General features: G+C 42.8%; 2 protein-coding genes across 8 annotated transcripts in view; one reads left to right on the top strand and one right to left on the bottom strand.

Moving 5' to 3' along the window:
* The window catches only part of NAV1 (neuron navigator 1), a 242,873-nt gene that overhangs the window by 186,471 nt on the left and 42,345 nt on the right, over window positions 1-14,057 (top strand). The window lies entirely within an intron of this gene.
* On the bottom strand, window positions 11,051-11,440 carry LOC118355186 (ATP synthase F(0) complex subunit C2, mitochondrial-like). The gene has a single exon (XM_035718589.1). It carries the CDS (start codon window positions 11,438-11,440, stop codon window positions 11,051-11,053), a length of 390 nt encoding a protein of 129 aa, XP_035574482.1.

The raw sequence follows: 14,057 nt of genomic DNA, 5'->3' as shown, positions 1-14,057 counted from the left end.
TGGGCTGGATCTGGTCCACTGCCTGTTTTTGCCTGGCCCAAAAAGCTAAGAATGGTTTTCATATTTTCAAGTGATTGGGAGGGGGGGGGGGAATCAAAAGACTAATATTTTGTGACAGATGAAAATTACGTGAAATTCAGATTTCACCATCCATAAATAGTTATTTTGGAACATAGCTGCATTTGTTGGTTTACATACTGCCCGTGGCTGCTTTCCTGCTACGGTGGCAGAGATGAGCAGTTGCAACAGAGACCATATGGCCCTCAAAGCCTAAAGTATTTACTATCTGGTCCTTTATAGGAAAAACTTGCCAAACCCTGCTCTAGGCATTTAACATGAACCTTTCCAACTTTTCAGAATATTGTCGGTTATCTCTTAATTCCTTACTGCTTTCAAGAAAATGCAGAAATGCAGACACTGTTGTATCATTTCCTTTGAGTTGGCCAGGGATTTGGGGATTGTGACAGACTCCTAAGAGAAGCCTCAGGAACAATATGGGTGAGAAAGCGGGGGAGGAAACAGGAAGCATCTTATGAAATTTTAAATCAAATATCATTTTCATCCCTTTCCAAAAATCCTTAAGATAGGGACATCTCTGATGGTTTGGACAAGAAAAAAGAAATGTTGGTTCCAAAGAGTCCCCAACTGACTATTCTTAGAGGCTCCTTCAGACTCTCTCCGATAAAAACAGAAACTCTAATTTAAGATCGCTTCTATCCATCAACATCTTAATTTTGTGACTTTTTAGTTTTTGTCAAGATAGGGGGTTTTTTGCCCTAGTTAAGCATCGAAATGATTTTCCCTGATGTTCAACTTTCCACACATTTTGCTTCGTAGGTGCTTTATAACCTGTTTGTACTTGGAGAATTGGAGGCTAAGACAGACTGGTCAACCTCTGATCATAAAGAGTGGCGGAGATAGAGGCGCGTGTCTGGGGTTCCAGAGCCGGCCCCAAAGGGCCCCAAACCCTGGGAGGGTTGCCCTTTTCTGGAGAGAGATACTCTGTTATCTTTCATTGGGTGGAGGATTTAAATGTCCTCGTGGGGACGTGTCTGTAAATAAGAGGGAGGCGCCCTGTTTTTTCACTCCTACCTCTGTGAAAACAGTAGAGGAGGGGCAAGGCTGGAGGCAGGCAAAGAGGGAAATCTCTGAAACTAGAGAAAACTCAAACAAATTGTGGCCAGCCAACTCAGCATTCCTCACCCACAGTTGGTCCTAATTACGGAGACTCCCGTTAAACAGCTCAACTTTCTTCTCTTTTCTCCACCCCCCACCCCTGCTCTGGCGCTGCCAGCTGACATGGCACAGCTTGAACCAAGACCACGGCTCAGAGACAGCCCTGTGTCTTCCCCCCTCGTCTCGCTTCTGCCTCTTGCCCACTACACTGCAATTACCCTTTCCCACATGAAGATCCCAATAAAATATATTGATACCTCTAATCCAGTCACATCCATTTTGTTCCACAAAGTGCTATACAAGCTCTTTGCAGGGCTGCGTAGTGGGGTATCAAGTCATCAGAGCAGTGCACATAGAACCTGATTTCATCATGAAAAGGTGGAGTTTCTCCAGGATTATTTTGCTGCCAAGTCAAAGCAATAATTCCTTCCACTTTGCTCGACTCCTTGATTTTTCTCAGTCCGTAGCTTCTACTGAGCCCAGCCGATGGATTTGGGTATTTTTTACTTAAGCTGTAATGACCTCTGTGGTATTATGATCAAAAGCTTAATGTTAATAAATCTCTGAATTGAAACCAGCCTGGATGATGGAGGTGGTCAGCGCCCAGTGAAGCCTACTGCTGAGGGTGTTGACATGTAAAGAAAAAGAAGCTAGCGTTCATCACTTCATGGCTATCCTTAGTCTGCCCAGGCTGCTTTCACAAAATGCCAAAGACTGGGAGACTTAAACAACAGGAACTGATTTTCTCACAGTTCCGAGGCGAAAATGACAAGATTGAGATGCTGTCAGGTTAGGCTTCTGGTCAGACCTCCCTTGGTGGTTTGTAGACCACCGTCTTCTCTCAGTGTCTCTGCATGACCTTTCCTCTGTGCGCATACACAGAAGGAGCTCTCTGGTGTCCCTTCCTGCTCTTATGAGGATCCCAGTCCTGTCAGATTAGGTCTCCACCCTAATGACTTCATCTAACCTTAATTACCTCCCTAAAGGCTCTATCTCCAAATGTAGTCATTGGGAGTATGGCTTCCGTGTAAAGATATGTGGTTGGGACACAACTCGGTCTACACCAATGGTCTAGGCTTAAGAAACTCTCTTAACCTTAGAGCAAAGATTAAATGTGAGAATCAAGAAGGCCGTGCTTGAAGCATTTGCGTTGAGGCAAGATGATAATTTTTTAAAATTTTTCTCTAGGCCGTCGACATTTGAGAATCTGAAAGTATGATCCAAGTCCAGAAAATTGCGCGTATGCACAGAATTTTGTATGTAACTGCACGGGCCTCTGGTTCTCCAGACCAATTAAGGACTCCATGCTAGTAGGCGAGTTCTCTCTAAAAGCATTCTTGCCACTGGTGAGATGACATCTGTAATGGATTCGGGCAGAAAAACAAATGGCTTGATTTTGACCGAATGAGTTATGCCTAGGACAGGGCCTGTGATCCTGTTACCACCACTAAAAAACCTTAGGCCTTGTAGAAAGGAGAGTGAGCTCAAAGGGACATGCTGATGGTGTCTACAACTTGAGCAAGAGTTGAGATGGGGCCGAGCAGACACAAGTTTTCTCACTTCTCTGTTACATCAGGCATCCTCGGAAATAACAGCAGTCCCCTCTCAGCACCTTAGGGTGATATTTCATATGGTTAGTGGGTTAGCAGCCTTGTGTGTTGATTCACACCATCCCCTTTCTAGATGCCACAGAGAACTGTAGAAATTACGAGCTGAGCGACTTAAAAGAAAAAGACAACAGTGGAAATTTGTTATTTCTGAATTTTACAGAATGGTCAAGGTATAGTAGGGCATTGGGGCCTAATTTCCTCGGCTTTTATATTGGCTTTGATTGCCAAGAAATATCTTCAAACGCTGTGGTATTAATCATTACAAACTTCCGAGTTGCATCTGAGTAAAAATTCATCCCCTGGATGTTGGAGCTGATACCCTAGAATGATAGCCTCCAAAGTTGCACTATTTCCTGGTTTTTCTATGGTGCCAAGAGTACCGTGTAAGCCAATCTATAGGAATTAAATCTGAATTTTGGGTCCCCAGCCTACAGTCATTCACAAAATTGGCCTCAGCATTTGAGAGTTGAATAAAATTGGTCAGATAGTTCTGTGATTCAAACTGGAATTTAGAAAGTGTCTTTAATAAGTCACTGAAACCATTAGTTTCCTTATGCACTGGGATCCTAGTGTGAGCTTACTGCCAAAATATCAAGGAGACCAAATAAATTTTCCTAATTGTATATATCCTCCAATTTCATACCAATCTCTGGTTACCTTGTTCTTTAGAGTCCCTTCTTGTAGGTGATCTTTGCCCTTGACTTGGCAATCCCTTAGCTCAAAAAATTTACATTGGCTGCTCCCCCATCTACCCCCTCTTCCTTTAAATCTCTCACTCTGTGCAATTCATCCTTTCCTCCCATCGCCTGGTTTGGTTGGCCAGATCAGGCTAGCTTGCCGTGGTCTCTGCCAAACCACAGACATGTAATGAAGCAGACACTACTCCCCCTTGCTCTTGGAGTGCTCTGAGGCCACATGGGGGTGGGGAGCGGGAGAGGTTACTGACTTTGAGAACTTTGGCGGCACTTGAGTAGAATGTTGGTTTCTCTACATGGCCTTGATTCATTTGCAAAACCGAACATCATGAAATTGCCCAATTACATTCTGATCTTTCACTATCTTTTCTTTCTTTCTTTTTAAAATCACTTATCCTCCTTAACCTCTTGAAGGCTCTCTGAGGATTGTGGCTGATAATTCAATTCATGCATCCAACAATTCTACCCATTTGGTGCCATCAAGAGAAGGATAAGCTGAAGTTTAACTGCACACCGTAGTTTTCCCGGGTCATGGATCAGCTGTAATCACTGCAGCAACTAATGAACTCCAGCTCCTCAAAGCTGACATTTCATCGACCAAAAGTTTCCTGTTTAGGACAGCGCTTTCCAATAGAAATATGATGCAAGTCACATATGTAATTTAAAATTTTCTAGTAGACACATTTTAAAAAGTAAAACAGGTGAAATCAATTACAGTAACATGTTTTATTTAACCCAATATATCTACAATGTTATTTTAGTGTATAATATAAAGTTATTAGTAAGATGTATTACAATCTTTTTCATACTAAGGATTTGAAATCTTTGAATCTTACTGTACATCTTTGAAATCTTAAATCTTTGAAGTCTTACTATACATCTCAATATGGGCTTAGCCACATTTCAAGTACTTGGTAGCCACATATGGCTAGTGGCTACCATGTTACACAGATCTAGAAGATTATTACCTTGTTAACAAGGGAGAGCAAGTAAGTCCACTTGCTGCAGGGACCATAGATGGAACCTCACTGACTAATTCTCTCATTAGGAGCCCGCATCTCATTGGCTGTGTGAGTGACCTCTGGGGAAGCCTGAGCTGACTATGAGCAGAGTGGCTCACCTCCAGGACGGGACCTGAAGAGTATAAAAGACAAATGAAGAGTGGGATATCTTGGGGACTTGAGGAGATGTACCAACCCTTGTTCAGATGTACCAAACAAGCCTTAGGTCAGGACAGGTTGTCATTTCTGTCATATGACTCCATTTCTTCCGGTTAGGTTTTCTTATTATTAAGAGTTTAGAATCCACCACTACACTTCCATAGCAGACAAGTGCTGAAGCAGAGGCCAGACATGAACAGAAACCTATTTGATGTTGAACCATATAAAAGTATCCCTGTTTAACTATTTTTAACTACAAAATTGACACTTTCATGTGGGTTAAGCTATTATATTTCATCCTAGAAGTCAGAGTATTCTTGAGGTTGTAAGCAAGGAAATCTGTATATAAACTCTAACCTGGTTGCCGGTGAAGTCCAAGGAAGTTATGGAGATTTTTTTTTTTAAGATTTTATTTATTCATAGAGACACAGAGAGAGACATAGGCAGAGGGAGAAGCAGGCTCCATGCAGGGAGCCTGATGTGGGACTTGATCCCGGGTCTCCAAGATCACACCCCAGGCTACAGGCAGCGCTAAACTGCTGCACCACCGGGGTTGCCCAGTTATGGAGATTTTTAAGATGAGAGCAAGAAGGTCATGATCTCCTGAGTCGTGGGATGGAGCCCCATGTCGCATCCTGCACTTCACACTTAGTGGGGCAGTCTGTTTAAGATTCTCTTCTTCCTCCCTCCCTTCCCCTCACTTACACTTGTATTCTCTCTCTCTCTCTCTCTCTTTCTCCCCTTTCTCTCTTTGTGTGTGTGTTTCTCTCTCAGCTAAATAGATTGTTTTTAAAAATCTTATAAAAATATGAGCTAGTATCAGGAATGTATTCTGGTTCATAGAAGTATATACTCTTTGAACTCAGCCTGGTCCATTTCTAGCCATCAAGTTAACCTCCCCGGGAGGACAGATTAATTGTGAGTCTCTTTATGTATTTTTTTCTTTTTTTTCTTTTCTTTATGTATTTAATTCTGTCTTGGACTTATCCTAGAACAAACTGTATGTACACTTTTCCCTGTCTCCTTAAAGTACCAAGAGTAACTTCAGTTTCAGGGGCAGATGTCATGAAATACTCTTGGCTACAGAACCATTCAATGACAGCATCATCGAAAGCACTTATATTCTCAAAATAGCCCTTTTGTGTTGATCCATAGCCATCCTGGCTCTTAGGGAACCTAGAGCCAGAGTTGTCACATTTGCCAGCCTTCCACCCAGCTCGGCTGTCAGATTGCCATCAGACCTCAAGTCTAATCTATACTTTGTCTTGCCATTAGTCACTGTTTCCTATCTCGCTGCCTGACCCAGGCTGCTGTCCATCAACCCCAACAAGTGAGAGAGTATCAAGAGTTGTGGCTGTTCGTGACCTTTCCCCCTCTGCCCCATTTGATGTTTGTGTGTTTCATAGAATACAGTCACTCTTGTCAGTACAGTGATGGGGACTGAAAAGCCTCCCAAGTCTAACTCTGGCTTCTTTTTATAAGTAGTTTGGAGATTTAGTTCCCAGAAGTTGGGTACACTATGTGGTCTAACAGCTTCCTGCTGTCTTGGAGCTCATTTCCAGTTTAGATGGTAAGCGTAGCTCTTCTTTTCCTAGATGGGAAAGCAAGAAGTACTAGGTATCTCCTTGGGATATAACATTAGGCTTCCAATCCCATAAATTCTAGGAGTAAAAATAATCACCCCAAAATTCCATTTCTTATAACCAGCCTATTGTATTGTAGACATTTCGTCACTTTCAGAGGAGAAAGTAAGCTTCCATGTACAGAGTTCTTATCCATTAAGTGGTAAATAACCAGGGAAATGTGGTTACTGGCTCACCAGGCATATATATTCTGGACAAATGGAGAAACGATTCAGTATTCAAGTCTGACTTTTAAGAACTGTGTTGTGCTAGAGAAGCAATGAGGATTTTTTCCTGTGTAGTCACAAGCTAGTCCACCCTTCCCGCTAGCTAGCCCACACCCTTGGCCCTCTGGCTGCCTGCAGGCTCCCTTGGCTATTCAAGTTCTGTGGAATGGCTGGACCTGAAATATGGGGAGCAAACTGTGTAAGAGAAGTCTGGGAGGGGTGGCCAGTCCTAGCCAAGAGCTACGTTAGTGTTGGTGCTTTTCCCAGAGGGGAGGAGTGTTCCCTGCCCTGTGCATTGCCATGTGTCTTCACAGACACAAACAGAACAATGTGCAGTTGAGCTGGCTTCCTCATAGTCCTTCTTTTCATCCTACAGAGGAAATGGGGTGCACCAGAGTATCCCTGATACTGTGGTGTCGGTACTAGAAAGTGGGCAAGAGAAGAGAAAGAGTAATCTGTTGCCATTCTTATAGCCCTAGATGGAGGGTTAGCACTCAAGAGGCTGATTTATTGAAAAGAATGGTATAGTGTCATAATATGGTCACTCCCACCCAAATAACAAGAATAAGCTGGATAAATAACAAACATAACTTAGAAAACAAAAAAATTAAATGTCTAAGAATGCAAAGTATTCTAATTGAACTAAGTTCCAGAAAGGAATGAGCCCTTCCTAGGAGAGAGAAAAATGCATGGCCCCTTTCATTCTAGAGGCACAGCAGCAGGAGTAAACCTACCATAGGTGAGAATAAGCAGAAAGTAGCTCAACTTCATACAAAACTTTTGAAGACTATGTGTTGGTTGGTATAAGGAAACTAAATCCCAGAGCAAATGTTGTACCCACCTACCCCTCATTCTCTCCATGAGGACTTAGTACACACAGTGCCAGCAGGTTGACAACTGAGGGCAGGGCAGAAAGATAAGAAAGACACTCCCCTCCTTACCCAGTGTACAGAGAGCACTCATTGAGTTACCTAGCAGTAACACACTGCAGAGAAATCTGAGAGCAAGGCAGAATGATAAAAAAAGAAAAAAAGACCCCTTCAAAGCACAGTGGCCCTTCAGTGAGTGTATAGAAGCAGCCCACCAAGAGTAAAGAGAGTGTCACAGCAGCCCGAAAAGCCAGGGGCTGGGCTATAGAGCATAGAGAAGGATACCTGGAGTCTCACTATGGTCAGATCCCAAGCCCCACCGAGACAATCTTCATGCTACCCTCAGAACATTTGAAACCAGCAGTGCACTGACTTTAACCAAAGAGACAACAGAGCCCAGACCTCGTTCTGCTACAGATTAGACCGACTCAGCTCTCAGTCCTAACAGCCTGACAGAGGAAGTGGCACATCCTTTTCTAGTTATATGTATTGCCATTCTTTGTTTACATATATCTGGCATGTGTTAGAAGACTCATGAAGAAGCAGAAACTATAACTGAGAGAAAAAATAGTCAATAGAAGCAGACCTACAGATGACCCAGATGTTGGAATTAACAGACAACATTGTAAATACTCTCTATAAATATTTTTAAGGATGTAGTAGAAAAGGTGGATTATATTCTTGAATAGATGGAGAATTTAAGCAGGGAACTGGAAGTTCTAAAAAAAAAAAGAAAGAAAGAAAAGATTGTTTATAAATTCCCTCTGAAACAAGGATTTCTTAAAAATAAACTATTAATCATTCTTAGAGAATTTTAAGAAGCAGTTCCAAAATCATAACCCCTTCCCTGAGTTTATTCATTCCTACTTTCACAGAAGTTAGGAGTTCAAGTCTGCAAGTTTGTACAAGCCCACTATGTACAAAAAACTGTATGAAGGGTACAAAGATGAATGAGACTCAATCCTACCCCTCAGGGAAATACAGTCTAGTGCACATAAAAGAGAATGAGATTTCTTCTGACAAAGAGAATTAGGGAAGATCTCAGAAAACTTGGTGTTTGATCTGGGTGTTGAAGAAAAGTAAGCTTTCAAAATGCAGAGCTAGAGACACATGGAAAGTAGGTAGGGTTTCGGTACCTACCAATGTTGTCAAGTCTCTATAACATTGCCAGGACTCCAGAATCCTCAGCAGTACACAGGTGACTGCGCAGTGATGATAAGACTGGCTCTTCATGCAGGCCTGTATTTCCAAAAAAGAAATTAGGTGAGACAGCCGGTCACCTAATAGGAATCCTAGAGGACTTAAGAATTAGGAGCAGGGTAGGACTAGGGAAAAGGAGGTGAGCATTATGTTAATCTATATCCTAACATGGCAAAGTCCTATTTCTGGGTTTTGTTGGAAAATTAAATCACTCTTTTGTCTGAATCCTCTTAGGTATGTTGTCTGTACGTCAGATATGGTATTCATTTCATGTATACATCTTCTTCCACCCTTGGATTGTGAGCTCATTTTAAATGCCCATGCAACCGAGACTATCTTGTAAATACTAGGAAGTCAATGAATGTTTGGCAGATTGAAACTTAAATGAACCCTAGGCAGAGTTTATAGGACTTGAATTCAGATAGTCTGGCTACAACATCTGTGCTCTTAATCCCTACCCTGTGTTAATGATGGCTGGTGGATAATCTTGAACAAGGCGCTCAGAATTTTGATTTTATTATATCAGCAATAAGGAGCTAATGAAGGCTTGGTAAGTGCTACACTTTTGGGTGAATTAAGCTTCCGGTCATATTCAGTGTGTTTGAAGGAGGGAGGATTTATAGACAGTGGGGGGATCCCTGGGTGGTGCAGTGGTTTGGCGCCTGCCTTTGGCCCAGGGCGCGATCCTGGAGACCCGGGATCGAATCCTACGTCGGGCTCCCGGTGCATGGAGCCTGCTTCTCCCTCTGCCTGTGCCTTTGCCTCTCTCTCTCTCTCTCTCTCTCTCTCTCTCTCTGTGACTATCATAAATAAATAAATAAATTTTTAAAAAATATATATAGACAGTGGGGTCAATAAAGAGGCTTTTGCAGTGGTTTGAGTGAGAGGACATTAGCTCTGAACCAGAGCAAAAGCAGGAGAAATGTAGAGGGGAAAAAGGTAGATTTAAAGGCAAGTGGTCACACAATCAGCAGAGTTCTTTTTTTTTTTTTTTTAAAGATTTTATTTATTTATTCATGAGAGAGAGAGAGAGAGAGAGACAGGCAGAGGGAGAAGCAGGCTCCATGCAGGGAACCCGACGTGGGAGTGGATCCCAGGTCTCCCAAGATCACGCCCTGGGCTAAAGGCAGACGCTTAACTGCTCAGCCACCCAAGCTGCCCAATCAGCAGAGTTCTTGAGGAGGGAAGTGAAGAAAAAGAGCTGAAGATATACTGAAGTTTTTGATAAGGTGCAAAAATAACTGTGATACTTTTTGGGGAAACAGGAAATGAGAAGTGTGAGATTTGGAGGGAGGATTAAAGGATATGAGGTGATCAGTAAATGAGAAAATGAATATCCTGCTGCGAAAAATCTTGAATTTACTGCTACAGCCTGTTCCAGTACTTTAGAAATATCCCTTGACAAGAGTCATTTTCATCATCCTGTCTATACCTGACTTAATCTCTCATATGTTTATTCTGATTTATTTTCTTATCTATTCTGAGGGTGAGTAAAAACGGTACAGTGTCATTATTCCTGTAATACCCTTCCCAGGATGAACACTTCTACCCCGTGCAAAGTAAATGGTATAAACGTACAAGAGAGAGAACATTTCTCTTTTACATCAGTTGCCTGTTGGTGATGGTGGTTATAAGTAGGCTGGATTATAAATTAATATTAACTTCTCTGCATTCTGCATTTCTAGTAAATTTAGACCTAGTTTGTTGTTGCCCAACTCTCTCTTCTCCACCTGAGATCTATGTGAGAAACAAATTTAAAGAGAAATAGAAAGGAGATTGCAAAACCCAGCTTAGAGTGAGCAGTGAGATTATTTGTGCCAAACGGATGCAGTAGCCCTCCCGAGCTCTGAGCCCTGCCCTCCTCTTTATTTATTGTTTTGGTGCCATATTTAAGCTGCTTGTCTTTCTCCCTGTTATCTTGAATGACCAGGCAGTTACTCTGTAGTAAGTGTGGCTCATTAGCTGATAAAGTCCGCAAACTCTCCTAAAGACTTTCTGTTGTTAGACCTCAGGCAGTCATGTTTCAGGAGGGACAGTGTCCATCCAGCCTCTTTTCTCCCAGGGTCTTGATTCATCAAAACATTATCTAGATGGTTCCTTCTGGCTCTTCCTCATTTGGTGATGGAACTCCACAAAGTTAATGTCTCCTGTCCTCACTCTACTCAAAGTCTACCCATCAGAACGTCTAATCCAAAAGAGCCAGTTCTGTTGAGTGTCGTTTAAGGGTGTTTTGTTGCTGGTAGCATTCGTTTAATATATTTCACAAGAATAAAATGATAATAAAGGGGTTGGGGTTCCTTTCTTTTTCTTTTCTTATTAATACATTATTTATTTGTCTTCCTTCTGTCAGGCCCTGAGCCAATCAGTTTCCCGAGGCTGCCTGGGGAGGTATAGGAAAAGGAACATACAGGCCAGATAAGATACGGGAGAAAGACCTAAGGGAGGTAGAGACGGCTCCTTCACACGGCAAAGAGGACGAGAAAGGCCACCATCAGGCAAAAGAGCCCGTGGCCTCCAAGAGCGCACAGCCCAGAATGGCGTAGGAGAACAGCTTTTGCTTCAGAAAAGGGTTCCTATCGTAACCAGTGATGAGGCTCCCAAACACAATCCCAGTTCCAGCCCCAGAGCCAGCTGCCCCTACCGTGGCAGCCCCAGGCCCAGTGAGCGTGGCTGCTGGGGTAATGGCCCTTGAAATGGTGCTGGTTCGGAAGCTGCGGCTGGGAAGGAGGGAGGTCGGGGACGTGGGGCTGCCAAGCTGCTGACAGCCATCTGTCAGTGTCTCTGGTGGTTTTAGCAGCGCTGCAGACAGTGAGCAGCTCAACAGCTGAGAGGTGCTCCTGAGCAACAGGTGGGTGGAGACGCACGTTGTACGTGCGTCCATTTTCAGGGGATGACGACCTGTGGCAGGAGAGCTGCTCTCAGTGCAGGGAAGACAGAGGGGTGGGATTGGGGCGCCTGGGTGGCTCAGTTGGTTAAGCATCCGACTTCAGCTCTGGTCATGATCTCAGGGTCCTGGGATCAAGCCTCACGTCCTCTGTTTCTCCCTCTACCTGTCCCCTCCAACCCCACTGGTGCTCTTACTCTCTCTCTCAAATAAATAAATAAATAAATAATTTTTAAGAGGGGGGGCAGGGTCTTTTTTCCTTAGGTCTTAACACCACAAGGACAAAGAATGGGAGAAGGAAGAGATAATAGCCACCAAGTTTGCAGAAGCTGGAAATCAGAATGGCAAGTGTGAACTGATTTATCTGACTTAAAGCTGAATCTGAATCCAGTAGCAGGAGCTACACAGCAACCCTGTTTGCACCCCAGAGCCCTCAAAAAGCTTGGTAATTGGTGACATCAGGTACTCTTAGTGGGTGAAGAGCTGAAACTAAAAACAGGAGGATTGGTTTAACATGTATATAAAAAACACTTAAACTTTGAGATCCTCTCCTTTGCTACTTCCCGGAAGGCAACTGCGCTTCTGCTTCAGTTAGGAGTTTGGGAGACTCCTCTCTTAGGAACTGACCAGCCCAAGAGAAAAGACTTAAATGAGTAAGTCCAATCACTTCCTCCCTATACTGAAACCATAATTGACCAGTCCTGCCAATGTACAGAAAGCTTCTAAACAACCTAGAACGGGTGTTCCAGTCTTACCTATACACAAACAGCCAAGGATCAAAGGATCATCCGACAAATCAGAAGGGTCTATAACCTGCAAGTCTCACCAATACAAACAGAGAAAAGCTCCTTGGAATGAGAAACTGTACAGAGAGATTGTAAACCTGGCCCTCTGAATAAATGAGTGAATGAATATCTTTGAGAGTTATTAAGAGAGGAGATTGCACCCTTGAGAGAAAAAAACAATATAGTATTTTTAAAATACCCTTAAAATTTTAAATATGATAGCAGAAATGAACATTTTAATGGAGGCAACTGAAGATAAAATTGAGGCCGCTGCCCAAAATGTGGGGTTAAAAAATAAATATCTATAGTGCTGGACAATAAGAAAGACAATAAGAGTATCAGCCTCAAAATCTATCATCTGAATAATAAACATTGTACAAGAGAGAATGGAAAAATGGAGAGGAGAAAGTCATCAAAGAAATAATGCATGAAAATTTCTAGATTAAAAGGGCCCAGGAAGGTATCCAGCTCAACGGATAAACATCAGCCCACACCAGGGCATGCCATTAATGACATTTTAGAACACCAGGGAAGATGCTAAAACTTTCCAGAGAGAGAGAAACAGGTCACGTATTAAGGACAAGGAAACAGAATGGCAACGATAGAGGCCAGACCATGGAGCGAGGCCTTTAAATTCTGAGAGATTGCTTTAAGTTTAGAATTCCATGGCTAGCCAAAATTTCACATGTAAAAACAGGATAAAGACATTTTATAGTGTGTCAGATCTTACGTATCAAGTTTGCTTCCCAAGCATCCTGTTTTTCAGAAAGCTGCCAGAAGAGGTACTTCACTAAAACAAGAAAGAGAACCAACAAAGAAGACTGAGGTTCTAAGTTAAGAGTCTGGTAAAGAGACCCAGGATGATGAGGTGTGGTCCCGTAATGTCAGCTATGCAGCAGCCCCAGCGAGCAAACAGCTAGAACACAGAAGCACAGGGATATTCCCGAAGGAAGCACGAGAAGCTGCTAACGGTGGTGACTCTTAAAAGTAAAAGTAGGGGGCACCTGGGTGACTCAGTGAGGCATCTTCCTTGCGCTTAGGTAGGTCCTGATCTCAAGGTCTTGGGATGGATGGAGCCCTGAGCGGACTCCCCGCTGAGCCTCTTTCTCTCTCCCTCTGCCCCTCCTCTTACTTGTTCTCTGTCTGTCTCTCTCAAGTAAATAAATAAAATCTTTTTTTTTTTCTTTAAGTAAAAGTGGGAGGGCAGAAAGGGGATGTTTTCCCTTTATCCCTTTATGATTTCATATAATGTTGGAGTCTTGACTATAGCATCCACTACTTTTCTAACATTTGTCTTAAAAAAGGAAAATATACTCCCTTCAAGTGGAGCATCTCCAATGGACGTGCTTAACCCTTCGGTAATGACAACAGAATTTTTCTTTTGTCCAGAATCTGCAAAAGGAATTTTCCTAGGAAACCTTTAAATCCTCTAGCCAATCTTGCCCAAGAATTTTAGGCTGATAGCTTTCTCACTTTAGGCAGAGTCTGTGAGTTGGGAGAAATGCCTTTTGGGCAGGGAGGACTGAAACCCATTCTGAGAAGCTGCACTCCCTTCTTTATTTTACTTTAGGTTTTCTGTAAATGTAGGGCAAAGGAAAGGTTTCTTTTAGCCTGGTGGACGGCAGCAGCCCTTCCATAAGACTTTTCTCCACTCCAAGACCTTCCTTACCAATAATTAATCTCAGATGGAAGGTTCAGTGCTACAGGCTTCCTCTGTCTTTGACCCAAGAGAACATGTTGTGAATAGTTTGTTTGTTTGCTTGCCAGAGATCTTATCTTGACCCAGAGGAGCTGATAGGATCATAAAGCCAGAATTGATCTTTCCTCCT

This window comes from Canis lupus, chromosome 7 (assembly GCF_003254725.2).
Source record: "Canis lupus dingo isolate Sandy chromosome 7, ASM325472v2, whole genome shotgun sequence".
Lineage (NCBI taxonomy): Eukaryota > Metazoa > Chordata > Mammalia > Carnivora > Canidae > Canis > Canis lupus.
Note: the sequence above shows the minus strand (reverse complement) of the source record. Positions and strands in the feature narration are given on the sequence as shown.